Raw genomic sequence first — 25,577 nt, 5'->3', positions numbered from 1 at the left:
ATTCAGGTGACCATCCTACTACCCATGCTAGATTATGGAGACGTAATTTATAGATCGGCAGGTAAGGGTGCTCTCGAGCGGCTAGATGTCCTTTACCATTCGGCCATCAAATTTGCCACCAATGCTTCTTATAGGACACATCACTGCACTCTATACACTTGTGTAATCTCTGTATACCCGTCGCAAGACCAACTGGTTGACGCTTATTTATAAAACCCTCCTAGGCCTCACTCCCCCCTATCTGAGATACCTACTGCAGCCCTCATCCTCCACATACAACACCTGTTCCACCAGTCACATTCTGTTAAAGGTCCCCAAAGCACACACATCTCTGGGTAGCTCCTCTTTCCAGTTCGCTGCAGCTAGCGACTGGAACAAGCTGCAACAAACACTCAAAGTGGACAGTTTCATCTCAATCTCTTCATTCAAAGACTCAATCATGGACACTTAAATGACAGTTGTGGCTGCTTTGCATCATGTATTGTTGTCTCTACCTTCTTGCCCTTTGTGCTGTTATCTGTGCCCAATACTGTTTGTATCCTGTTTGGTGCTGCTACCATGTTGTTGTCATGTTGTGTTGCTACCATGCTGTGTTGTCATGTGTTGCTGCCATGCTTTTGTCTTAGGTCTCTCTTTATGTAGTATTGTGTTGTCTCTCGTCTTGATGTATGTTTTGTCCTTGTTCCCGCAGGAGGCCTTTTGTTAGGCCGTCATTGTAAATAATAATTTGTTCTTAACTGACTTGCCTAGTTAAATAAAGGTTAAATAAAAAGTTGTAGAAACATCAAGGATGATCAATGGAAACAGGAAGCATCTGAGCTCAATTGCGAGTCTCATAGCAAACGGTCTGAATATTTATGAGGCAATTGTTTTTCCCCAAAAATTTCTAAAAACCTGTTTTCACTTTGTCATTATGGGTAGTGTGTGTAGATTGATGAGGTTAAACACTTTAAAAAAATATATTTTAGAATAAGGCTGTAACATAACAAATGTGGAAAAAGTCAAGGGGTCTGAATACTTTCCAATTGCACTGTATGTATTTGTCAATTAACCAATTACACATATCTACCTTGTTTTACAATAAATAAGAATGTCTTCTTTGTAGCTATGAAACCACTATGTAAGCCTGTGCACCAACATCTATAAAAATAGGTGAACTTTTGGGGTAATGTATGCTGATATTTGCATAGCAGTGCGTAAGGTGCTGTGAACATTAAACAAAGCTATTAGTTAAGTTTGGAATGTTAGCCTCCCGGGTGGCGCAGTGGTCTAGGGCACTGCATCGCAGTGCTAACTGCGCCACCAGAGTCTCTGGGTTCGCCCCCAGGCTCTGTCACAGCCGGCCGCGACCGGGAGGTCCGTGGGGCGACGCACAATTGGGCCAGCGTCGTCCGGGTTAGGGAGGGTTTGGCCGGTAGGGATTTCCGTGTCTCATCGCGCTCCAGCGACTCCTGTGGCGGGCTGGGCGCAGTGCGCGCTAACCAAGGGGGGCCAGGTGCACGGTGTTTCCTCCGACACATTGGTGCGGCTGGCTTCCGGGTTGGAGGCGCGCTGTGTTAAAGAAGCAGTGCGGCTTGGTTGGGTTGTGCTTCGGAGGACGCATAGCTTTCGACCTTCGTCTCTCCCGAGCCCGTACGGGAGTTGTAGCGATGAGACAAGATAGTAATTACTAGAGATTGGATACCACGAAAATTGGGGTGAAAAGGGGATAAAATTTATTTTAAAAAAGAAAAAAAGTTTGGAATGTTGCCATACAGTGATGTTGTCTAACCACCATTCAAATTACCCATAGCAGCAGGATCGGCCATCATAACAATAAATAACCGTTATGCACCAATAGCTTACAGTTTGAGGCAGATAAAAACTTCAAATAGAAAAGAAAACAGAGGCTGTAGCTTAGTCAAAAATAGCTATGTTTCTGAGGACACAATTTCTCTCTATTTAGAATCAAATACCATACAGGCATTTGTACCTGCTGTTGGCTACATGAAAAAAACAATTGTGCAATACCGCAAGAAAACTTGAAATGTTTCACTGCTTAACAGTGTGATAGTAACATCAAGATAAAGCTGATACTTATCAAAGGAAGCTTGAATGCCTGGCTTTGTGTTCAGATGGCCAGATGCTAAATAAACTTTGTAAAAAGTCTTGAAAAGCTTGAAAGAACATTGCGGAGGTCCCTATCAACAAATTCCCAAGAGTATTATAGCAAGAAGCCCTAGTTAGGTAGAAAGGGGGACATTGAGCGACAGGTAGCCTAGTGTTTAGAGCGTTGGACTAGTAACCGGAAGGTTGCAAGATCGAATCCCCGAACTGACAAGGTAAAAATCTGTCATTCTGCTCCTGAACAAGGCAGTTAACCCACTGTTCCAAAGCCGTCATTGAAAATAAGAATTTGTTCTTAACCGACTTGCCTAGTTAAATAAAGGTGAAAAAAATTAAATAGGTGCCATTTCTATATAGGAGTTTGCATAATTTTATGCACGGCGGTACCCTTCAAGTAGATTCCTATGAGTACACGTTGAGAAATATATTTAAATTGTGAGACACAGCATAATGAAAAAAACATCAATCCATACATTTGAACATTTTAACTGGAAAGACTATTGTGTTGTTGTGGTCATTTTTTCAAGAGTCCTCTCAATGTGACACTATATTACAGTAGATTAAAACTCAGCACCGTAAACAGTATGGTTTCATTATTTCAAGATATGATCAAAACAAGACGATTTATGCGTAGACCGAGGCATGGTTTCGATTGGTCTATTTCAGTGCTGTGGAATGCAGAACCTTAACTGTCCAGACTTTGATTTTCAAGTCTTCCTTACACTAAACGGTCATAAAGGTTTAGAGGATGTTCTTTCATGACTCACAAATGGTCATGGATGCACCATTAGAATGTCCCTCCCTTACCACAGGGAGAACACAAGCCCCCTTACATTGAAATCATTAGTACATTGGTTAACCTACATGGATATAAAAATAAAACAGTATGCATCCGTAACGGATGCAATAAAATAGGTTTCATTTTTCACTGCGTTTGTTTAGAGGATTGGTTATGTATTCCTCCAGGTAAGTGTACTGTATGTACTCAGAGTCTGTTCAGCGTGTCGGTTCCCGAGAGAAGTAGTGCTTGCTGTGGTTTTGTCCGACTGTTGGCTCCCTGGCAGCTGTGACGGTGTCTCTGAAATCACCGGCCTGACTTAAGCGACGTACCCACCACTCTCTTCTTGGCTTGGTAGAAATCTGCAGACGCCAATAGATATTTTATTAGCATTGGACTCGGTGTTCAAAACTTAATTGAAGTAAACCAGCAGTTCAACCCTAACAACTTATAAACCCTCCCCCCCAAAAACATCCCCCACCCAAAAAACATCCCCCTACATCCACACCAATCCTCCTACCTGTGAGGTTGGTCTGTTTCCTCTTCAGTTTGTTCTCGTCTTGCGGTTTCTCCAGGTTCTGGAGGTTGGCTCCGTTCTTCTCAGGGGTGCAAGGGATGTTTTCCTTGCCACGGTGCCATGGCCCCGCCCTGACCATCCCTGTGGATGCTGCCGGCCCTCCGATCTTCTGTGCCTCCCCCTGACCCAACAGGCAGGGCAGGTAGAGGAGAGGCACCATGGTGCCCGGAACCTCCTCCCACTGGAAGTCTCGCCCAGCCAGAGGCTTATCTGACAGGAAGTCGAAGCCCCAGCGCCGACAGGCGTCCTCCAGGTCTCTGCGCAGGGTGTCCTGATACTCCTGCTGCAGCTGCTCATGGTCAACTGGGCCAAACAGGTTCTGCCTGGCAGGACTTTTCTCCAGAGAGCTCAGGATGCACTTACAACTGGCCATGGTTGTTCTGGTTCTAGATTGCAGGGGACACAGGGAGAGGATAGCATGGTTAATTGACTGGGCATACAGAGCACAGCAAGAGGATAGTGGTCTGAGCCGCTGTCCAGGAAACAGTAACGTCATCAGTAAGATCATGTGAAAAGAAGTCATATCAAATGTAGATACCGGATGTACTTTGAGTATGTCACATTACTGAGTCCCCTTCTTGAGTGGGTCTTCTACAGAATAGCAAAACTATCTAAAAGCACTGAAGTGGTAAAAAAAAAAAAAAATCATGCAATGTTCTACTGCAACCAATCAGATACTTCTCTGAACATAGGTAAAGATGATAGCAAGAATATATGTAAGACCAAGACTGTTTCTCGCAGATTTAAACCTCAACTACTAAACTAACATAATGAAATGATTTTAATCACCCTGTCCTATCACCCCAAAAAAATTGTTAACGGCATCCTATAATCTGATATTCCAATATAATTCAAAAACGAACTATCAAACCATAATCACTTAAACAATACTAAATGTAACAAGTTGTATAGCCTACCACAACCAATAAAGAACGTATCATTTATGCACAAGTAAACCTCTCTCAAAATCTTAATTGTACCTTACTTCATATGTGTAACGGAGGAACTGGACTGTGTATTGAGGACGCTGCAGTTGTATTTAACAGCCAGTCATCAGACAGTGATTCATAAAGCCTTCCTACTTTCCTGATCTAGTACATGTCTGGGCAAAGCTCTATGGACATGTAGAGACAAGTCCTGAACATCAACCCTTATGACTGTAGTACAATAACTACTAGGCACCAGTGTTCATCCATAATTTAAGCAAAACATATTTCATGTAATTACATAACTAGTCTGAATGTACCACTACTATCAACTGGCACGATTATCATGTTTCATAAATTAGGTGGTTTCACAATTTTCTATCTATTTCCCTGTCAGACAGTGGTTAAATAGGGGTTTAGGTGTGTTGAGTGTCAAATCCCAGCCCTCATATTCTTGCTCTATGACCACTCTCATGGTAAAGAACCTTCCCTTGCAATAACAAAGTTTACCCTGGGGGAAGCAGAGGCTTCTATCATTCCCTTAGGAGATAATTATGCAAGCTGTATTTATGTAACTGTAAGCTAAATGTAGCAATTTTTGACAAGGAACCCCTTTCTTTACCATTCATTGCCATGCAAGAAAAATCTGTTCTATGATCATTTTTAATCTAGAAGAAAAAGAAACGCACACCTATTTAGGCGAGGTGCTGGCTAGCGAAGTAGAACACTTGAAAATAAAGGAAAGCCGCACACTCTAGGAGCTCAGATGCAACAATTTAATCTCCAACGTTTCGACAACAAAGCTGTCTTCATCAGGCTATGATAATTTTTACACTTATAGAGTTGCAAATGTTTTATTTCCTTGAAGTGCATGAGAAGTAGGAAGTGGGGGAAGATGGGATCCCGTTTACTAAATTGTAGGAGATATCTGGGATGGGGTCCTTTGAGACATGCAGGGTGAAATTTGCCAGAACAAACTGGAAGTAGATCTGGTGCAGTCCGTCAAGTTATTTACACAAAATTCCACTCAAAGCATCCTCATGAGTTGGACTTTTCTGTTCTCATTTTGTTTTTAAAAATCCTGGGAGAGAAAAAAATCATATCCCAAGGGGCTCAAAACTGCTGTGAATTGATCTACTCTAGCCTACTTCTTTCTCTGTGTCTCTTTTTCCCTGTCTGGACTTTTCTGTTCTCATTTTGTTTTTAAAAATCCTGGGAGAGAAAAAATCATATCCCAAGAGGCTCAAAACTGCTGTGAATTGATCTACTCTAGCCTACTTCTTTCTCTGTGTCTCTCTTTCCCTGTCTGTCTGCTGAGAGAGATCACCTGACAGGGTGGGCAGTCACACATAGGCAAGGCTGCAGAAAAGACTGGCCTGAAGTCATTACATGAGACATGTCTGAGAATTTGAAGGCATGCCCCATGACTAAGACATCAGTGTAGTTGGAAGTTACATTAAAAATCATATAAGGCCTCAGTTTGATTTTACATAACTAGACTCTGAGGGAGACATTAAAATCCCTGTATTATCCATTATCACATTACTAGGTATTTCTGTTATAAGTACTCAAAATTACACTTTTCAAAATGTTAACTTATGTGAAGTTAACATATCAAACAGAGGGTTGAGTATGGGGGTCGATGTGGGTCTAATCTTACAGTACATTCATGATACCATGTCTGATGTCATTCAAAACAATACAAACCGAGTTAACTAAATCAATCCAAATCCAAAATCAAATCTAGAGTCGGCTTTCTATTCCGCAACAAAGCCTCCTTCACTCACGCCGCCAAACTTACCCTAGTAAAACTGACTATCCTACCGATCCTCGACTTCGGCGATGTCATCTACAAAATAGCTTCCAATACTCTACTCAGCAAACTGGATGCAGTCTATCACAGTGCCATCTGTTTTGTTACTAAAGCACCTTATACGACCCACCACTGCGACCTGTATGCCCTAGTCGGCTGGCCCTCGCTACATGTTCGTCGTCAGACCCACTGGCTCCAGGTCATCTACAAGGCTATGCTAGGTAAAGTGCCGCCTTATCTCAGTTCACTGGTCACGATGGCTACACCCACCCGTAGCACGCGCTCCAGCAGGTGTATCTCACTGATCATCCCTAAAGCCAAAACCTCATTTGGACGCCTTTCCTTCCAGTTCTCTGCTGCCTGCGACTGGAACGAATTGCAAAAATCTCTGAAGTTGGAGACTTTTATCTCCCTCAACAACTTTAAAAATCTGCTATCCGAGCAGCTAACCGATCGCTGCAGCTGTACATAGTCCATCTGTAAACTACCCACCCAATTTACCTACCTCATCCCCCATACTGCTTTTATTTATTTACTTTTCTGCTCTTTTGCACACCAGTATCTCTTCTTGCACATGATCATCTGATGATTTATCACTCCAGTGTTAATCTGCTAAATTGTAATTACTCGATTTATTGCCTACCTCATGCCTTTTGCACACATTGTATATAGATTCTCTTTTTTCTACCATGTTATTGACTTGTTTATTGTTTACTCCATGTGTAACTCTGTGTTGTTGTCTGTTCACACTGCTATGCTTTATCTTGGCCAGGTCGCAGTTGCAAATGAGAACTTGTTCTCAACTAGCCTACCTGGTTAAATAAAGGTGAAATAAAAATAAATAAAAACTAGCTACAGTAAACGAATAGTCTACAAAAATAGGGTAAATATATTGTAAAGTGACAGGAGAAACCCTTATTTCCTCTTTCCACCCAAAGAGCTCTCCGTTGACGTCACTGAAAGGGGCGGATTCAAGTAAGTGGCGGGAGAAATATAGCAGACGCACATGACTTCAGAACCTGCCCACTTACTACTACAGCCCACGTGAATCTGAAAATCGTTTGAACCGGTAACTGAGGAAATCAATACACACGGTTTCCAGTGGACAGATGTTGTTGACCCAGTGAAAAATGACGAAAATGTATGACTAACATGCAAATACATTGCATCATTGACAAATAACGTATCTTATCAAACCATAGCCACCAACAGCAAGGTTAACTGTGAGGATGATTTCAACTTGCCTTCGTTCAGTTGTATGAAATAATACATTTCTATCGGTCTATAGCCTACAAATCGTCAGGCCTTTTCAATTTACATAAAAAATAACATGCATAGATATTTTAAGATTGTACTTACATTGAAACTAGCCTAATGTAAAGGTCCCTTTTTAGGTTTATGCAGGTTACTCTGAAGATAAAATGAAAGAAACGACGTTAGCCAACGTTAAGTAAACTTTTTCTTAGCATATCAATTTTCTCAAAACGAAATCCTTGTGACACAACTAAATCAACTCAAACCCTCACGGAGGTTTGCTTCTCTTTGCTCGGTACCTTTCTCAAAGTGTTCTAGTGATGCAGAAGTGGGGTTTTATAGTAGAGAATGATAGAGGCCTCTAGTGGGCAAAAGGCAATTTTAACATCGGCAGCACCTTCCCCCATGCTTCAGCCATTTTAAAGAAGTAAAAGGCTGCGGTTCAAACTTATAAAAAACACACCCTCGTCTACTTTATTTAATTTAACTAGGCAAGTTAGTTAAGAACAAATTCTTATTTACAATGACGGCCTTCCAAAAGGCCTCCTGTGGGACGGGGCTGGGATTAAAAATTTAAAAAATATAGTACAAGAGGAAACACAACACTACATAAAGAGAGACCTAAGACAACAACACAACATGGCAATAACATGGTACAAACATTATCGGGCAGACTACCGCACAAAGAGCAAGAAGGTAGAGACAACAATTCATCACGCAAAACAGCCATAACTGGCATTAAGTGTCCATGATTGAGTCTTTGAATGAAGAGATTGAGATTTAACTGTCCAGTTTTTATGCCCTTGGGGTAATCCCCGTCACCATTTTGGCGGGCGGTCCAAATGATTAGCCAAGCAAGGTAAATTTGCAACGTAGGCCCCTCATCCCTCGTTTTTAGTCGAGTTTGTGAGTGTATTGTACAATTATGTTCACTTTGGGGCCTGAAACTCCCCATAATTCAATTCGCGACGATTGTACATCCGCTAAGAAAAGTCCGCCAGAAATGAAAGTCAATGTCAATAGAGTGTAAGTAAAAACGAATGTAAATAAGTTAGAAATCTGCTACCAATGCACGCGACGGCACAAACATGTCTCGTAAAAGTAATGATATTTTTGTTTGGTTAGCTTTTGGAAATTGTATAAATAAAACATGTTCCAGCTAGGCAAGCTAACGTTATTTAGCTAGCTATCATACAGTAGGCGTATATTAATTATTTTATGTAATGTAAGTAGCCATGCAATCATAATTGACTGTAGCGCATATAAATCACTCACAAGCTACAGTGGCTGAAAACACAATCATCGCGTTGAACGAGTGACGAATTTCTGGGAATTGGCGGTCCATTTCAAAATCTGTCCTTCCGTTCTTGCCCTGCAAGTGTATACTCGTCAGACGTCATGATATGATAACAGAAGTGTCCACTTAATTTGATGTCTGAGGGGATAGGGTGTTTCTTTTTAAGTCTTTGGACTGTAACCAAAGTAGTCAAATGGGTGGGGATTCGTATGGGCCTCAATAGCGCTGCCCATGTTGTCATAGACGCTATAATGGCTGAGATATAAAAATGAGTTCAATTCAATTCAATTCAAGGGGCTTTATTGGCATGGGAAGCATGTGTTAACATTGCCAAAGCAAGTGAGGTAGATAATATACAAAAGTCAAATAAACAATAAAAAATGAACAGTAAACATTACACATACAGAAGTTTCAAAACAATAAAGACATTACAAATGTCATATTATATATATATGCAGTGTTGTAACAATGTACAAATGGTTAAAGCACACAAGTTAAAGTAAATAAACATAAATATGGGTTGTATTTACAATGGTGTTTGTTCTTCACTGGTTGCCCTTTTCTGGTGGCAACAAGTCACAAATCTTGCTGCTGTGATGGCACACTGTGGAATTTCACCCAGTAGATATGGGAGTTTATCAAAATTGGATTTGTTTTCGAATTCTTTGTGGATCTGTGTAATCTGAGGGAAATATGTCTCTCTAATATGGTCATACATTGGGCAGGAGGTTAGGAAGTGCAGCTCAGTTTCCACCTCATTTTGTGGGCAGTGAGCACATAGCCTGTCTTCTCTTGAGAGCCATGTCTGCCTACGGCGGCCTTTCTCAATAGCAAGGCTATGCTCACTGAGTCTGTACATAGTCAAAGCTTTCCTTAAGTTTGGGTCAGTCACAGTGGTTAGGTATTCTGCCACTGTATACTCTCTGTTTAGGGCCAAATAGCATTCTAGTTTGCTCTGTTTTTTTGTTAATTCTTTCCAATGTGTCAAGTAATTATCTTTTTGTTTTCTCATGATTTGGTTGGGTCTAACTGTGCTGTTGTCCTGGGGCTCTGTGGGGTGTGTTTGTGTTTGTGAACAGAGCCCTAGGACCAGCTTGCTTAGGGGACTCTTCTCCAGGTTCATCTCTCTGTAGGTGATGGCTTTGTTATGGAAGGTTTGGGAATCGCTTCCTTTTAGGTGGTTGTAGAATTTAACGGCTCTTTTCTGGATTTTGATAATTAGTGGGTATCGGCCTAATTCTGCTCTGCATGCATTATTTGGTGTTCTACGTTGTACACGGAGGATATTTTTGCAGAATTCTGCATGCAGTCTCAATTTGGTGTTTGTCCCATTTTGTGAAATCTTGGTTGGTGAGCGGACCCCAGACCTCACAACCATAAAGGGCAATGGGCTCTATGACTGATTCAAGTATTTTTAGCCAGATCCTAATTGGTATGTTGAAATTTATGTTCCTTTTGATGGCATAGAATGCCCTTCTTGCCTTGTCTCTCAGATCGTTCACAGCTCTGTGGAAGCTACCTGTGGTGCTGATGTTTAGGCCAAGGTATGTATAGTTTTTTTGTGTGCTCTAGGGCAACGGTGTCTAGATGGAATTTGTGGTCCTGGCGACTGGACCTTTTTTGGAACACCATTATTTTGGTCTTACTGAGATTTACTGTCAGGGCCCAGGTCTGACAGAATCTGTGCAGAAGATCTAGGTGCTGCTGTAGGCCCTCCTTGGTTGGTGACAGAAGCACCAGATCATCAGCAAACAGTAGACATTTGACTTCGGATTCTAGTAGGGTGAGACCGGGTGCTGCAGACTGTTCTAGTGCCCGCGCCAATTCGTTGATATATATGTTGAAGAGGGTGGGGCTTAAGCTGCATCCCTGTCTCACCCCACGACCCTGTGTGAAGAAATGTGTGTGTTTTTTGCCAATTTTAACCGCACACTTGTTGTTTGTGTACATGGATTTTATGATGTCGTATGTTTTACCCCCAACACCACTTTCCATCAATTTGTATAGCAGACCCTCATGCCAAATTGAGTCGAAGGCTTTTTTGAAATCAACAAAGCATGAGAAGACTTTGCCTTTGTTTTGGTTTGTTTGGTTGTCAATTAGGTTGTGTAGGGTGAATACATGGTCTGTTGTACGGTAATTTGGTAAAAAGCCAATTTGACATTTGCTCAGTACATTGTTTTCATTGAGGAAATGTACGAGTCTGCTGTTAATGATAATGCAGAGTATTTTTCCAAGGTTACTGTTTTCATTGAGGAAATGTACGAGTCTGCTGTTAATGATAATGCAGAGTATTTTCCCAAGGTTACTGTTGACGCATATTCCACGGTAGTTATTGGGGTCAAATTTGTCTCCACTTTTGTGGATTGGGGTGATCAGTCCTTGGTTCCAAATATTGGGGAAGATGCCAGAGCTAAGGACGATGTTAAAGAGTTTTAATATAGCCAATTGGAATTTGTTGTCTGTATATTTGATCATTTCATTAAGGATACCATCAACACCACAGGCCTTTTTGGGTTGGAGGGTTTTTATTTTGTCCTGTAACTCATTCAAGGTAATAGGAGAATCCAGTGGGTTCTGGTAGTCTTTAATAGTTGATTCTAGGATTTGTATTTGATCATGTATATGTTTTTGCTCTTTATTCTTTGTTATAGAGCCAAAAAGATTGGAGAAGTGGTTTACCCATACATCTCCATTTTGGATAGATAATTCTTCGTGTTGTTGTTTGTTTAGTGTTTTCCAATTTTCCCAGAATTGGTTAGAGTCTATGGATTCTTCAATTACATTGAGCTGATTTCTGTCGTGCTGTTCCTTCTTTTTCCGTAGTGTATTTCTGTATTGTTTTAGTGATTCACCATAGTGAAGGCGTAGACTCAGGTTTTCCGGGTCTCTATGTTTTTGGTTGGACAGGTTTCTCAATTTATTTCTTAGATTTTTGCATTCTTTATCAAACCATTTGTCATTGTTGTTCATTTTCCTCGGTTTTCTATTTGAGATTTTTAGATTTGATAGGGAAGCTGAGAGGTCAAATATACTGTTAAGACTTTCTACTGCCAAGTTTACACCTTCACTATTGCAGTGGAACGTTTTACCCAGGAAGTTGTCTAAAAGGGATTGAATTTGCTGTTGCCTAATTGTTTTTTGGTAGGTTTCCAAACTGCATTCCTTCCATCTATAGCATTTCTTAATGTTACTCAGTTCCTTTGGCTTTGATGCCTCATGATTGAGTATTGCTCTGTTCAAGTAGACTGTGATTTTGCTGTGGTCTGATAGGGGTGTCAGTGGGCTGACTGTGAACGCTCTGAGAGACTCTGGGTTGAGGTCAGTGATAAAGTAGTCTACAGTGCTACTGCCAAGAGATGAGCTATAGGTGTACCTACCATAGGAGTCCCCTCGAAGCCTACCATTGACTATGTACATACCCAGCGTGCGACAGAGCTGCAGGAGTTGTGACCCGTTTTTGTTGGTTATGTTGTCATAGTTGTGCCTAGGTGGGCATATGGGGGAGGGAATGCTGTCACCTCCAGGTAGGTGTTTGTCCCCCTGTGTGCTGAGGGTGTCAGGTTCCTGTCCAGTTCTGGCATTTAGGTCGCCACAGACTAATACATGTCCCTGGGCCTGGAAGTGATTGATTTCCCCCTCCAGGATGGAGAAGCTGTCTTCATTAAAGTATGGGGATTCTAGTGGGGGGATATAGGTAGCACACAGGAGGACATTTTTCTCTGTTAAGATAATTTCCTTTTGAATTTCTAGCCAAATGTAAAATGTTCCTGTTTTGATTAATTTAATGGAGTGAGTTAGGTCTGCTCTATACCAAATTAGCATTCCCCCTGAGTCCCTTCCCTGTTTCACACCTGGTAGTTTGGTGGATGGGACTACCAGCTCTCTGTAACCTAGAGGGCAACCAGTGGGTCCGTCTCCTCTATACCATGTTTCTTGCAGGATGACAATGTCTGCATTACCGATTTCTTTGGTGAAGTCCGGGTTCCTGCTCTTTAGGCCAAAGGCAGATGACCTCAGACCTTGGATATTCCAGGATGATATAGTGAAGGCTTTTTGTTCCATAAAGTGTCCAATGTTGTTGGTCGGGGTTTGGCCTCAGGCCAGTAAGTGTGAGCAGAGCCTGCTGAGCATCTGGTACATGCCGTTGGCTTGGGCGAGTGTAAGAGTGGGGGTTGGGCCTGTTTGCCCGCTCACTACCTGGGCGTATGTGTGACTTCCATGTTGATGCCCTCTTTGCGGGGGTGGGGTGCATGGGGTGGGCAGGAGTGGCATGGGTCTGATCTGAGGGGGCCTAAATTGGGTGTGGGCATGGTTGATGTGGGGGGGGTGTGTAGGTCCAGGGGGGGGTCCTGGAGGTCTTGGAGGGTGTCTCGCTGGTCTGGGTGGGGTGTCTATTGATCTGTTGCTCCTGTGTGAAGTGTTGGGGCTTCGTTTGAGAGCGATGTCCTTTAGAGTCCGGGCAAAGGTGGGCACTGCTGCCTTGCAGAGGTGGACCTGGTCATAGAGGCTGTTCAAGTCCAGGGTGGAGTGGTGTGCCAGAAAAACATTTGGTTTTGAGGCACAGTCACGGGAAATGCTTGCGTTTACCCGCTGTATTGTAGCAGGGTGGAAGTCTTTTCGTGGTAGCAGGGTGGAGATAACCACTTGTGCGTTGGGGAAAGTAGAAGAAGCTTTTTCAATCACTCCCTTCAGTGCTGTGGCCACCCTTTCCTGCTGTGCTCTCAGGTCGTTTGTGCCTGTGTGTATTATTATGTGGCTAGGTGAGCCTAGTTTGTCCTCAGACAGAAGGTCTAGGGCGTGCTGGGTGTTTGGACACCAGAGTTTAGACACACTGTGTTTGGGAAAAAGTTTTTTTTCTTGTAGAAATTTACCATTTGAGTCCATAAGTAGGACAATCTGTGTCTTGTGTTTGTCCTCAGTGGGTGTGGGGGGGTTGTCAGGAGGGCTATCAGGGTGGCTGACGGGGGGGGTGCTCAGAGGGGGTGAGAGCTGCTGGGCTTGGAGTTTTTCTTTTGTCTGTTCTGTTGTGATGTCGTTTCTATGGTCAGGGTCTGGTGTGGACTGTTCTGCTGTGGTGTCGAGACTTTTGTAGGGTGCTGAGGTGGGCTGTTCTGCTGGCGTCTCTGTGGGGATGGCCACCTCCCTAGTGAGTTGTTCTCTGTCACATGCCATCCCCCTCGACCTCTCCTCCAGCAGAGTTCTCTATCTATCCCAATCGTTTTTTTCAATTTTGGGGGGCATGATCAGTGTTGCCAACTATTTTTCAGTGAGAATCGATTTTGGTTGCTTGATTTGGCGCTCGAAGTCACTAGATGACCCAAATGCTGATCATGCAAAAATACATTTAGAAGTACATCTGGGTCATTCTATGAAAATGGTGGCTTTTTGAACAGCCAACTTTTACAAATAGTAATTCTTAAAAATAAAAAAAATCTTAGTCAGATAATAGTTAACCCCTTAACATTATAAATCAACATAAATTACCGCTTAACATATTTATATTTTTACTACATCACATAAAATGCTTGTGCTGCCTTTTTGTCACTGGTGTTACTTATATTTTAGAAGACAATTCAGGCTTTCTGGAATCTAATTCAGTCTTTCATTTTCATATATAATCAAAGACAGAAAATGTTAATGATAATATGAAGAAATTGTTTGGATTAGTAATAATTTACTTTAAACATGCATGTGTAAAGTTCGACATTTTTTCATTAATACTATTGTTTTTTTTTGTTGTAACATTAGAAATAGAGGGTGAGTCATCAAAATCGAATGATCATATCCTTAAAATGTTTGCTAATGAATGTAGCAACAGTTAGGTAGATACAAAAAAACATATTCAATTTAATTGGGCAACTGATGCCAAACAGTATAATACCAATGACGCAATGTAACACCATTGACGCAATGTAACACCATTGACACAATGTGAAACCAATGACAAACATATGATTATTTCAAACAAATGTTATCAATTTATTAGTAATATTTTTAATGACAAATTCTTTCAGATTTCATAAAATGGGTTGATTTAATGAACAATAAAATTAGGATTATTGGTCAAAGATTAAGACCAAAAGATGAAGCCTATTGACTAAAATGTATTTCATAACACAACATTGTATAAGGGCACAAGCGAGACGCAGATGCAGACACGGGAGTCAGATGGTTTGAGTCTTTGATATTTATTAAATCCAAAAGGGACAGGCAAAAGGTCAAAACCAGTTCATTTGGAAGGCCCATTTGCGACCAAGCTTTAACTTTCTGACTGATGTCTTGAGATGTTGCTTCAATATATCCACATAATTTTCCTGCCTCATGATACCATCTATTTTGTGAAGTGCACCAGTCCCTCCTGCAGCAAAGCACCCCCACAACATGATTCTGCCACCCCCGTGCTTCACGGTTGGGATGGTGTTCTTCGGCTTGCAAGCATCCCCTTTTTTCCTCCAAACATCATGATGGTCATTATGGCCAAACAGTTCTATTTTTGTTTCATCAGACCAGAGGATATTTCTCCAAAAAGTACGATCTTTGTCCCCATGTGCAGTTGCAAACCGTAGTCTGGCTTTTTTATGGCGATTTTGGAGCAGTGGCTTCTTCCTTGCTGAGCAGCCTTTCAGGTTATGTCGATATAGGACTCATTTTACTGTGGCTATAGATACTTTTGTACCTGATTCCTCCAGCATCTTCACAAGGTCCTTTGCTGTTGTTCTGGGATTGATTTGCACTTTTCGCACCAAATTACGTTCATTTCTAGGAGACAGAACGCGTCTCCTTCCTGAGCGGTATGACGGCTGCGTGGTCCCATGGTGTTTATACTTGCATACTATTGTTTGTACAGATGAACGTGGTACCTTCGGGCGTTTGGAACTTGCTTCCAAGGATGAACCAGACTTGTGGAGGTCTACACTTTTTTTTCTAAGGTCTTGGCTGATTCCAACCTCACTCATGTTCTTGTGGCTGAATGGAAGCACGTCCCCGCAGCAATGTTCCAACATCTTTTTTTTATTTTTTTATTTCACCTTTATTTAACCAGGTAGGCTAGTTGAGAACAAGTTCTCATTTGCAACTGCGACCTGGCCAAGATAAAGCATAGCAGTGTGAACAGACAACAACACAGAGTTACACATGGAGTAAACAATAAACAAGTCAATAATATGGTAGAAAAAAAAGAGAATCTATATACAATGTGTGCAAAAGGCATGAGGTAGGCAATAAATCGAGTAATTACAATTTAGCAGATTAACACTGGAGTGATAAATCATCAGATGATCATGTGCAAGAAGAGATACTGGTGTGCAAAAGAGCAGAAAAGAAAGCCTTCCCAAAAGAGTGGAGGCTGTTATAGCTACAAAGGGGGGACCAACTATATTAATGCCCATGATTTTGGAATGAGATGTAAGACGAACAGGTGTCCACATACTTTTGGTCATGTGGTGTATGACATATTACAGTAGACTGTCAAATCCTTTCAAATAAAATCTACATTGTTGAGTGAAGAATTGAAAAAAAAGTAGATTTTTGGTAAGCCCTGTTCCTTTCTTTGTCAATTACACATGCCGCGCTGTTCATCAGTCTCTTCATTCACAAGACATTTGATAATATTGTCACTCTACAGCCTATTGTCGATTTAATCTTGTATTCCGGCTACATCTATTATATATACAGTGTACAGGAGGTTGGTGGCACCTTAATTGGGGAGGACGGGCTTGTCGTAGTGGCTGGAGCGGAATGGGTGAAATGGTATCAAATACATCAAACACATGGTTTACATGTGTTTGATTCCATTCGCTCCGTGTCAGCCCTTATATATGAGCCGTCCTCCTCTTAGCTGCCTCCATTGACAGAGAGGTCCATCATTTTTGGCACCCTTGATAAAGAGGAGCAAAAATGACTGTATAAAATAAATAATTAAAATACTGAGCTAAATTGCATGCACATTTTAAAAATTATTTTATACTAACACAATTGCTCAGAGAAAGAGATTTTGTGTAACAATTAATAAAAAAAACTAAAAAAGATAGGTGCTAATAATTGTGTCCCCTGTTTCAGTACTCCACCACCCTCCCCCTTGTGAGGATAACAACACTGAGCATTTTTCAAACCTGTTTTATGGGTTTGGAGAACATATGGGGAGGGATCTTAGACCATTCCTTCAATAAGAATATTTCCAGGTCCTTGATATCCTTTGTTTATGGAATGCCCTTCTTCAATTCAAACCACAGGTTTTCAATGGGGTTCAAATCCAGAAACTGAGATTGCCATTGCAAAATGTAGATTTTGTGGTTAATTAACCATTTATTTGTGGATTTTGATGTGTGCTTGGGGTTATTGTCTTGTAATACACTCCTGCTTTGTAATATTGGAGGGAATTCAACACAACAAACTTTGAATGTAACCACCAACTTTATGTATACAGTATATACCTCTTGGGTATGTCATTCGAAAACATAATGTTAACTTTCACTGCTATGCGGATGACACACAGCTGTACATTTTGATGAAACATGGTGAAGCCCCAAAATTACACTAGCTGGAAGCCTGTGTTTCAGACATAAGGAAGTGGATGGCTGCAAAGGTTCTACTTTTAAACTCGGACTAAACAGAGATGCTTGTTCTATCTAGGTCCCAAGAAACAAAGAGATTTTCTGTTGAATCTGACAATTAATCTTGATGGTTGTACAGTCGTCTCAAATAAAACTGGGAAGGACCTCGGCGTTACTCTGGACCCTGATCTCGCTTTTGACGAACATATCAAGACTGTTTCAAGGACAGCTTTTTTCTATCTACGCAACATTGCAAAAATCAGACATTGTCTGTCCAAAAATGATGCAGAAAAATGAATCCATGCTTTTGTCACTTCTAGGTTAGACTACTGCAATGCTCTACTTTCCGACTACCCGGATAATGCTCTAAATAAACTTCAGTTAGTGCTAAATGCGGCTGCTAAAATCCTGACTAGAACCAATTTTTTTTATTATATTACTCCAGTGCTAGCCTCCCTACACTGGCTTCCTGTTAAGGCAAGGGCTGATTTCAAGTTTTTACTGCTAACCTACAAAGCATTACATGGGCTTGCTCCTACCTATCTTTACGATTTGGTCCTGCCGTACATACCTACACGGTCACAAGACGCAGGCCTCCTAATTGTCCCTAGAATTTCTAAGCAAACAGCTGGAGGCAGGGCTTTCTCCTATAGAGCTCAATTTTTATGGAATGGTCTGCCTACCCATGTGAGAGACGCAGACTCGGTCTCAACCTTTAAGTCTTTACGGAAGACTCATTTCTTCAGAAGGTCATATGATTGAGTGTAGTCTGGCCCAGGAGTGTGAAGGTGAACGGAAAGGCTCTGGAGCAACGAACCGCCCTTGCTGTCTCTGCCTGGCCGGTTCCCCTCTCTCCACTGGGATTCTCTGTCTCTAACCCTATTACAGGGGCTGAATCACTGGCTTACTGGTGCTCTTCCATGCCGTCCCTAGGAGGGGTGTGTAACTTAAGTGGGTTGAGTCACTGACGTGGTCTTCCTGTCTGGGTTGGCACCCCCCCTTGGGTTGTGCCGTGGCGGAGATCTTTGTGGGCTATACTCGGCCTTGTCTCAGGATGGTAAGTTGGTGGTTGAAGATGTCCCTCTAGTGGTGTGGGGGCTGTGCTTTGGCAAAATGGGTGGGGTTATATCCTGCCTGTTTGGCCCTGTCTGGGGGTATCATCGGATGGGGCCACAGTGTCTCCTGACCCCTTCTGTCTCAGCCTCCAGTATTTATGCTGCAGTAGTTTGTGTCGGGGGGCTAGGGTCAGTCTGTTATATCTGGAGTATTTCTCCTGTCTTAGCCGGTGTCCTGTGTGAATTTAAGTATGCTCTCTAATTCTTTCTTTCTCTCAGAGGACCTGAGCCCTAGGACCATGCCTCAGGACTACCTGGCATGATGACTCCTTGCTGTCCCCAGTTCACCTGGCCGTGCTGCTGCTCCAGTTTCAACTGTTCTGCCTGCGGCTATGGAACCCTGACCTGTTCACCGGATGTGCTACCTGTCCCAGACCTGCTGTTTTCAACTCTCTAGAGACAGCAGGAGCGGTAGAGATACTCTCAATGATCGGCTATGAAAAGCCAACTGACATTTACTTCTGAGGTGCTGACCTGTTGCACCCTCGACAACTACTGTGATCATTATTTGACCATGCTGGTCATTTATGAACATTTAAACATCTTGGCCATGTTCTGTTATAATCTTCACCCGGCACAGCCAGGACTGGCCACACCTCATAGCCTGGTTCCTCTAGGTTTCTTCTTAGGTTTTGGCCTTTCGAGGGAGTTTTTCTAGCCACCGTGCTTCTACACCTGCATTGTTTGGGGTTTTAGGCTGGGTTTCTGTACAACACTTTAGATCTTAGCTGATGTAAGAAGGGCTATATAAATACATTTTATATATTATTTATATTCCAGACTCAGGTCCAGAAGCCAATTTCCTGCAGTTCTATTCATTTTGCTATGGGGTTTTGCACTGTGTATTTACAGTAAACTGTATTCTCGACATAGTTCTTTCTAATATGCAGTATATGAATGGTGTATAAACATTGTGAATATACAAGGTGTGAATAGCAGTAGTTATATAGGATGAGCCATGACTAGAATGCAGTATACACTGTGTACAAAACATTAAGAACACCTTCCTACTACTGAGTTGCGCACCCCCCCCATATAACAGCCTAAATTGGGAAATGGACTCTACAAGCTGTCTATAGTGTTCCACAGGGATGCTGGCCCATGTTGACGCCAATGCTTCCCACAGTTGTCAAGTTGGTTGGATGTCCTTTGGGTGGTGTACCATTCTTATACACACAAGAAACTGTTGAGCATGAAAAACCCCAGCAGCGTCACAGTTCTTGACACACTCAAACCAGTGCGCCTGGCACCGAATACCATACCCTGTTCAAAGACCCTTAAATCTTGTCTTGCCCATTTACCCCCTAAACGACACATACACAATCCTTGTCTCAAGGCGTATTTTTTTTTAACCTATCTACACTGTTTGAAGTGGATTTTACAAGTGACATCAATAAGGGATCATTGCTTTCACCATTATTCACCTGCTCAGTATTTAATGGAAATAGCATGTTTTGTACAATCAGTGTAACTAGAGGCCATAAAGGTGAGCTGTTAAGAGCAGAAATGTATACAATACAACAGTAACCTATTATGGTGCATTTCAGAATACCCCCAAAATGTGTGCATGCAAAGAGCAAACGTTGTTCTAACAATGTTTTCTCAAATGTCTCATGTTTTCAGACCTCAAATTAAGGTTCACATGGCACATCAAATATACAGTAAGCACTGCCTAATGTCATAATGACCCCCAGCATTTCCCATTGATTTGTGATTTAGTAGTCAGCGTTTTTCTTTTCTCTAGTTGCTTCAGGACGTCCACATGACACCACCTTTGAGTTGTTTCCTATTTTAGAATGAATCATTTAATGAAAGAACTGCCACAAAAGAAATGTAAGAAGCCTTTTTACAACTAGTTTAATTCTGAGAACATAAGTAGTACAAATATCAAGGAAAAGAAAAACAGTGGGATATTGTAGTCAAAATAAGGGTGCCGTTATTTTCGAAGACAAACCTTTACCAACAGGAACTGGAAGAATAGTGGAAGTCCTAAAGGTCAATTAGAAAACATCGGTATATTAACCGACAATAGGATAGCCTTCCACCACATCCAGACACACTAATCTTGCTGACATGGAACATGACTTGAGCACTAGACTACTTAGAATGGTGTGTTTCCGTGAGCTGGTACTTTCATGGACAAATACAGAGAACGCTTATAATGATTGATGAAATACTGCTTGCGGACAACTACGGTATGTCTTGGCATTAACAGGACTAACAGCCATTTTAGTCATGCGTTACACCTGCATACCAACTTATTTACAAAATACAGAGGAATTGGATACCTTACATGTCACAGAGAAGCAAAAACGAAACCGCTAAAATAAAAAATCATTCATCTTCTTCGCCGTCAAACTCGACTGCCATGCATTTCCTTACTTTCTCTCCGTAGACCTGGAGCGGCTGCGAGGGGAAAAACAGTTATGCCAGAATGTTAATATAAACTTCCCCTGGAGCATTCATGTACTCCCTCAGAAAGATGTTACACCACTGGCCTGTTACTGTTCCATAAAAGCCACGACTAAAGTGGTTTCACTGTTGCTAAGATAAGAAATTCTTGCTGTCTGTTAAAACCCCTCCTGCTTACCTCCTTGATCGAGAAAATGATCTTGAAGGTTTGTGGTTCCTGTCCCGGGACAAAGATCTCTCCCTCTTCCTGTCTCTGGAGAGAGACCTGCATACAAAAGGAACAAGAGAATTAACCAAAGCAACCTGAATCTTACAGAGGCCCCTGTTGACAAGAGGATCTAATCATTGACAACTTTGGAAAGCTGTGCTGGGGTGTGTTAAGAGATCAAATACTTGTCAGAACCATACACAAGGTTCAAAATTGGGTCCTTCAGTCCATGCAAACTTGCCCACAGTACGGCTGTTAACTTTTCCAATCTCTTATGGCTGTCAACATACCTGCTTCGGCTGCGGCTGAAGCTCCTCCTACGTGGGGATCTGGGGAGGGGGGAATAAGAGGATGTTAAAAGCAGAGCATGATACATTGGTGGCCCATTGATTCCAAACCCATCCAACCCCCAAAGTAAACCCTACAGTCCACACCAAAAACTGCCCCTCTGGGGAAACCAAGTTATTGTCTATTACACCCCCCCCCCCCCCCCCCCAAGGGATGGGAATGGGTGACTGCAGATAAGGCATTTGTAATCTGAAATTCAGTCATCGCCTCCCATAAAAGGCCATGGTTAGTTAATACTGCCAGGTGAGTGAATGACAAAAAATGCTTCGGAAAGAGAAGTGCAATTATACCAAATGGGAAGGGGTAAGAAAATAGAGGGCTGTAACACAATTAATGGTAAAAAAAAAATTGGGTAAGAATGCTCTCAATGCTGCAGTAAATTCAAGGCTACATATTGAGAACAAGTACAAGCACACACAAGATGGGACCACTGCGACCTAAACCAGGGGAAGCACTGATCAGAATAGCTCCTTTGAACAATTAGAAAGACCTTCACAGATTAATAATTAATGTTTCTCAAAATGTCCATTTCCCTTTAAATCAACGGATTACAGTAATGAGGGAGAAATACCAATCCTGTTTGATTCAAATAAAAAAGGATAACCTTTTTTTAAAGCAGCTTTCTCTTCACTTTTAAATTTGTAATCAGCAGTGTACTGTATGAAGCAGGTAAAACTTACTAGTCGTTTGGTTTTCAACAAGCTAGAAATGACGAAGGGGAGGTAGACTGTAGGCCGGGTAGGCAGATTTGGCTGAAAAGGACTGGCCAGATGCTGCGAGGTGATTAGTTGGCTGGTGGATGGGGGCTGGCTGTGGATTTTTCCTGCTTTTATTGGTTAGCCGAGGGCTGCTGCTGGTAGGTTGCAGTGTAGACATTTGGGGACGTAAAACGCTGATTGGTCGGGAATGTGAGGAGGGCCGCTGCCGATTGGGTTAAAGTTGGAGGAGGAAGAGGCTGAGAACTGCATGCGCAGGAACCAATGGGCTGGTGCAACCTGACGACTGGCCATGTGACACGACATCAGCCAAGCTGATTGGGGCACGCTGGTCAATGGTCACATGATGCTGAAAGAGGACTAGTTGACTGATTCAGAGGGTGGTGAGAAGAGGCATGGTGATGACTCTGTAACGGGGTTCATTTTTATTAATATAAATGGTCAATAAAAAAAGCAACCTCAAATTGTAACAAAAACAACCAACCTAGCATCATTAAGCTTCCCTCCCACCCGGTTCATAGTGAGGTACTGGTTTGAAATGTGATTCACCTACTTCCAAAACACGTTCAGTGCTTCAGGTAACAGTGAAAAGCTTGCAAGCCAAATTTAGAGAAAATGTGGTAGAGAAAACGCAAATGTACTTATTACTTAAAATTGGCGTACAAATCAGCACACTTCATTTCACACTGTACCCACCCCCTGGATCTAAAGTACCCTGGAAGTCATTAAACAATGATAATGAAGATGAAAACTGCATGCCTTCAGCACATTACACTAACCACTGTAGACTACCATGGAAAAAGGGTTATCAAACAGTCAGTGCTAAACTATCAATATGGTGCAGCGAAACAGGAGATGCAGTTTGGAAAGAGGACACAGGAACAAAACAAATAGTTTAACTAGTAAAAGGGACAGAAAAGGATTAGTAGTCTGTTGGGCATTGCTATCATAAAGCCATGTATGGGAGATGGGTTACCTGCGCCTGGCGGGCGGGCTACCACGACGCCCACGATGTTCATCTCGAGGACGTCGGCTCCACGATGGAGGAGGACCCCGGTTGCGGGTGCGTTTCTCACCATTGGACAGCTCCACTCGCACACGGGAACCACTTAGTGTCCTGTGCAGAGCAATACAGTGTTACCGCAGAGCATGCTGTTAAACAGTCACCAAAACATTATGGCATGCATGGCCTTGTTTCACCCCCTTTCAGGAAGTTAAATGGAGGCAAGTGGCAACAAAAATGAATAGGCAGTCCTTCCAAATACCAGAGTGGAAACAAATATTTCCAAGCAAACTAGGCTCTGTCAATAGGTTATTTTATACCAGAATATAAAGCACATGTGGATAATTTGAATTCATATGGACAAACCAGAAAAGCTACTTCAAACAGTTCTGGAACACACCTCTGAAATTATCTGCATTTATTTTGTCAAACTGTCAAGTGTATTGGCATGCAAATGATGCAAGGAACAAAAACCTGAAAAATGACCTCAATTTCCAGATTCTATCATTCAATTTATTTTTACACCAGAGGAACTTGTTCTTAGGCTTTACCTTCCATCAAGTTCTCTCACTGCGTCGGTTGCATCCCTTGGATCTTCAAATTCCACAAAAGCAAAGCCTGGGGGGTTCCTAGCTACCCAGACACTCCGAAGTGGCCCATAATAGCCAAATGACCGCTCCAGCTCTGTCTTATTGCCATTGTTCCCCAGGTTTCCCACGTAGACCTTGCAGTCGAGAGGGCAATCTCGGTGCATGGCTGGATCTTTAAAAATATTAAACAGCATGTATGTTTTGCTTTCTAGGAATCATTATTCAAAAGGCAGCCTATCAGCAGATTTACTTAACTTTAAAGTCATGCACCTGTAAAAAGAAACTGGGGCTCAATTGCATTCAGATAGACGTGAACCAGAAAAGCTACTTCAAGCAGTTCTGGAACACACACCTAATTATGTGAATTGTATTGGCATGCAAGGAACAAAAACGTAAGTAATTACCTCCCATTTCAAAAGGCCTCAATTTTCAAAACAAATTGATACTCCGCAAACGTGAATGAGAAACTGAAAGAAGATTTGTCCATTTAGATGTTCATGTAGTACACATTTTCCACACAACAACAATGTATATTCAAGTAGGCCAATAGTCTGTTCATAACACTTAGATAAAAATGGTCCTCCACATACAATTAAACCCACATTCAAACAGCCAAGTGTGTTTATAACAATCAAGCAGATGTGTATCATTATGGCTGAATTTGGAGTAGGCTACAATAGGGCATAAAGCCAGTGGTGTGGAAATTCGTAGCACATAGAAATTGCGGGATTTCTTATTTCCGTGAAATAGCTAGTTGGTTCTGCTATACTGCAATAACAAACTATAATAAGAGGGTAAAACAACTAGCTAACCTTAGTAAACACCAATCACACCCCCAGCCTTTGTTCACTTACGTTACTACGCAAAATGGAAGAGGGGGCCTTGCTGAGATAACCATAACCCTAAACATTTGCTGGCTCCCTCCCCAGTCCCTGTACTGACTAGTTCACCATTTGCACATGCCATGGCTACGTGTGAGAGTATATATGCTTAGAGTACAATTGCAAATGAACTGCAACATAATCAGTTACTTGCTGCGATACAGTTGGGTCTAGCCATTTCAGCTACACGTTAGCTAACTACCTGAGGAAAATAAATGGCTATCTAGGGCCAACTAGCTAATATGAATACAAGAGAAAGTTCGAATAAATATCAAAGAAACAATACTCACTGCTAAATAGAAATACGTGTAACATGTTGTATGATTTAGAGGTGTTATTTACCGTAATGTATTTTAAAACAAACACTGATAGTGGATTCGTTTCCTGTCCTTCGTCGAACCGCCTGTCTGTATCTGCAAGCTACAATAAAATGGAGACCGGAAATCTTTATGGATCGTGTGTACCATCTATCCGTCTTACGTAACTGACGGATATGTTCTTGTTCTTGTTCTACTTCTAGGATATCCTCGCGGTCCGCAAACAATCGTTTCAGTGCATGCCGCCACCTACTGTGTTGGAATGTACTATCGATCATGATCTGCCCGATTCTGTACTACCATGAAAATAAAATTAAAAACCAAATAAATCCCTAACTTCTATCACACCCTCCCCCTCCCCATTAAACTTGCTCTATATCATGCTGAAACACTCCACCCTTAAGATTGTTCAGCATGTCAACAACCATTTCAACAGTAACATCTGTTACCCCCAGTATCTCTTTTGCCACAATAACCCCAACCTGGCATTTCTGCTTTCCACAACCCGAGTCGTATTGATAACCTTACCAATAAAAGCTATTAAGGAAACTTTATTAATTATCAAAGTGTCCTTTGACACCGCACATTCATGAGCACAAGATTTCTGAACAAGCCTCGAAACCATGCCAGGACCATCAGAAGCACCATCCCCGACAGTAGGTCCATTTACTACAGGTACAT

General features: G+C 41.9%; 2 protein-coding genes across 5 annotated transcripts; both read right to left on the bottom strand.

Annotated features, from left to right (window-relative positions):
• Nucleotides 1–461: 461 nt before the first annotated feature.
• LOC129848846 (cyclin-dependent kinase inhibitor 1-like) lies at nt 462–8,874 on the bottom strand. 3 transcript variants are annotated; one of them, XM_055915956.1, is made up of 3 exons: nt 8,730–8,874; nt 3,405–3,847; nt 462–3,246 (listed from the first exon to the last, which is right to left on the bottom strand). In XM_055915956.1, exons 2-3 carry the CDS (start codon nt 3,832–3,834, stop codon nt 3,191–3,193), a joined length of 486 nt encoding a protein of 161 aa, XP_055771931.1. In that variant the 5' UTR covers nt 3,835–3,847; nt 8,730–8,874; the 3' UTR covers nt 462–3,190. The 3 variants fall into 3 exon arrangements, with proteins under 3 accessions (XP_055771931.1, XP_055771923.1, XP_055771914.1); XM_055915948.1 differs by lacking the exon at nt 8,730–8,874 and adding an exon at nt 7,560–7,774; XM_055915939.1 differs by lacking the exon at nt 8,730–8,874 and adding an exon at nt 4,447–4,488.
• An 11,379-nt stretch (nt 8,875–20,253) lies between these two features.
• On the bottom strand, nt 20,254–25,047 carry LOC129848830 (serine/arginine-rich splicing factor 3-like). 2 transcript variants are annotated; one of them, XM_055915928.1, is made up of 7 exons: nt 24,870–25,047; nt 24,103–24,165; nt 23,660–23,870; nt 23,082–23,222; nt 21,332–21,370; nt 21,012–21,098; nt 20,254–20,827 (listed from the first exon to the last, which is right to left on the bottom strand). In XM_055915928.1, the coding sequence occupies exons 2-7, from the start codon at nt 24,107–24,109 to the stop codon at nt 20,800–20,802; spliced, it is 513 nt and encodes a 170-aa protein (XP_055771903.1). In that variant the 5' UTR covers nt 24,110–24,165; nt 24,870–25,047; the 3' UTR covers nt 20,254–20,799. The 2 variants fall into 2 exon arrangements, with proteins under 2 accessions (XP_055771903.1, XP_055771896.1); XM_055915921.1 differs by having other exon boundaries at nt 24,922–25,046.
• Nucleotides 25,048–25,577: the final 530 nt, after the last annotated feature.

This window comes from Salvelinus fontinalis, chromosome 3 (genome assembly GCF_029448725.1).
Source record: "Salvelinus fontinalis isolate EN_2023a chromosome 3, ASM2944872v1, whole genome shotgun sequence".
Lineage (NCBI taxonomy): Eukaryota > Metazoa > Chordata > Actinopteri > Salmoniformes > Salmonidae > Salvelinus > Salvelinus fontinalis.
Note: the sequence above shows the minus strand (reverse complement) of the source record. Positions and strands in the feature narration are given on the sequence as shown.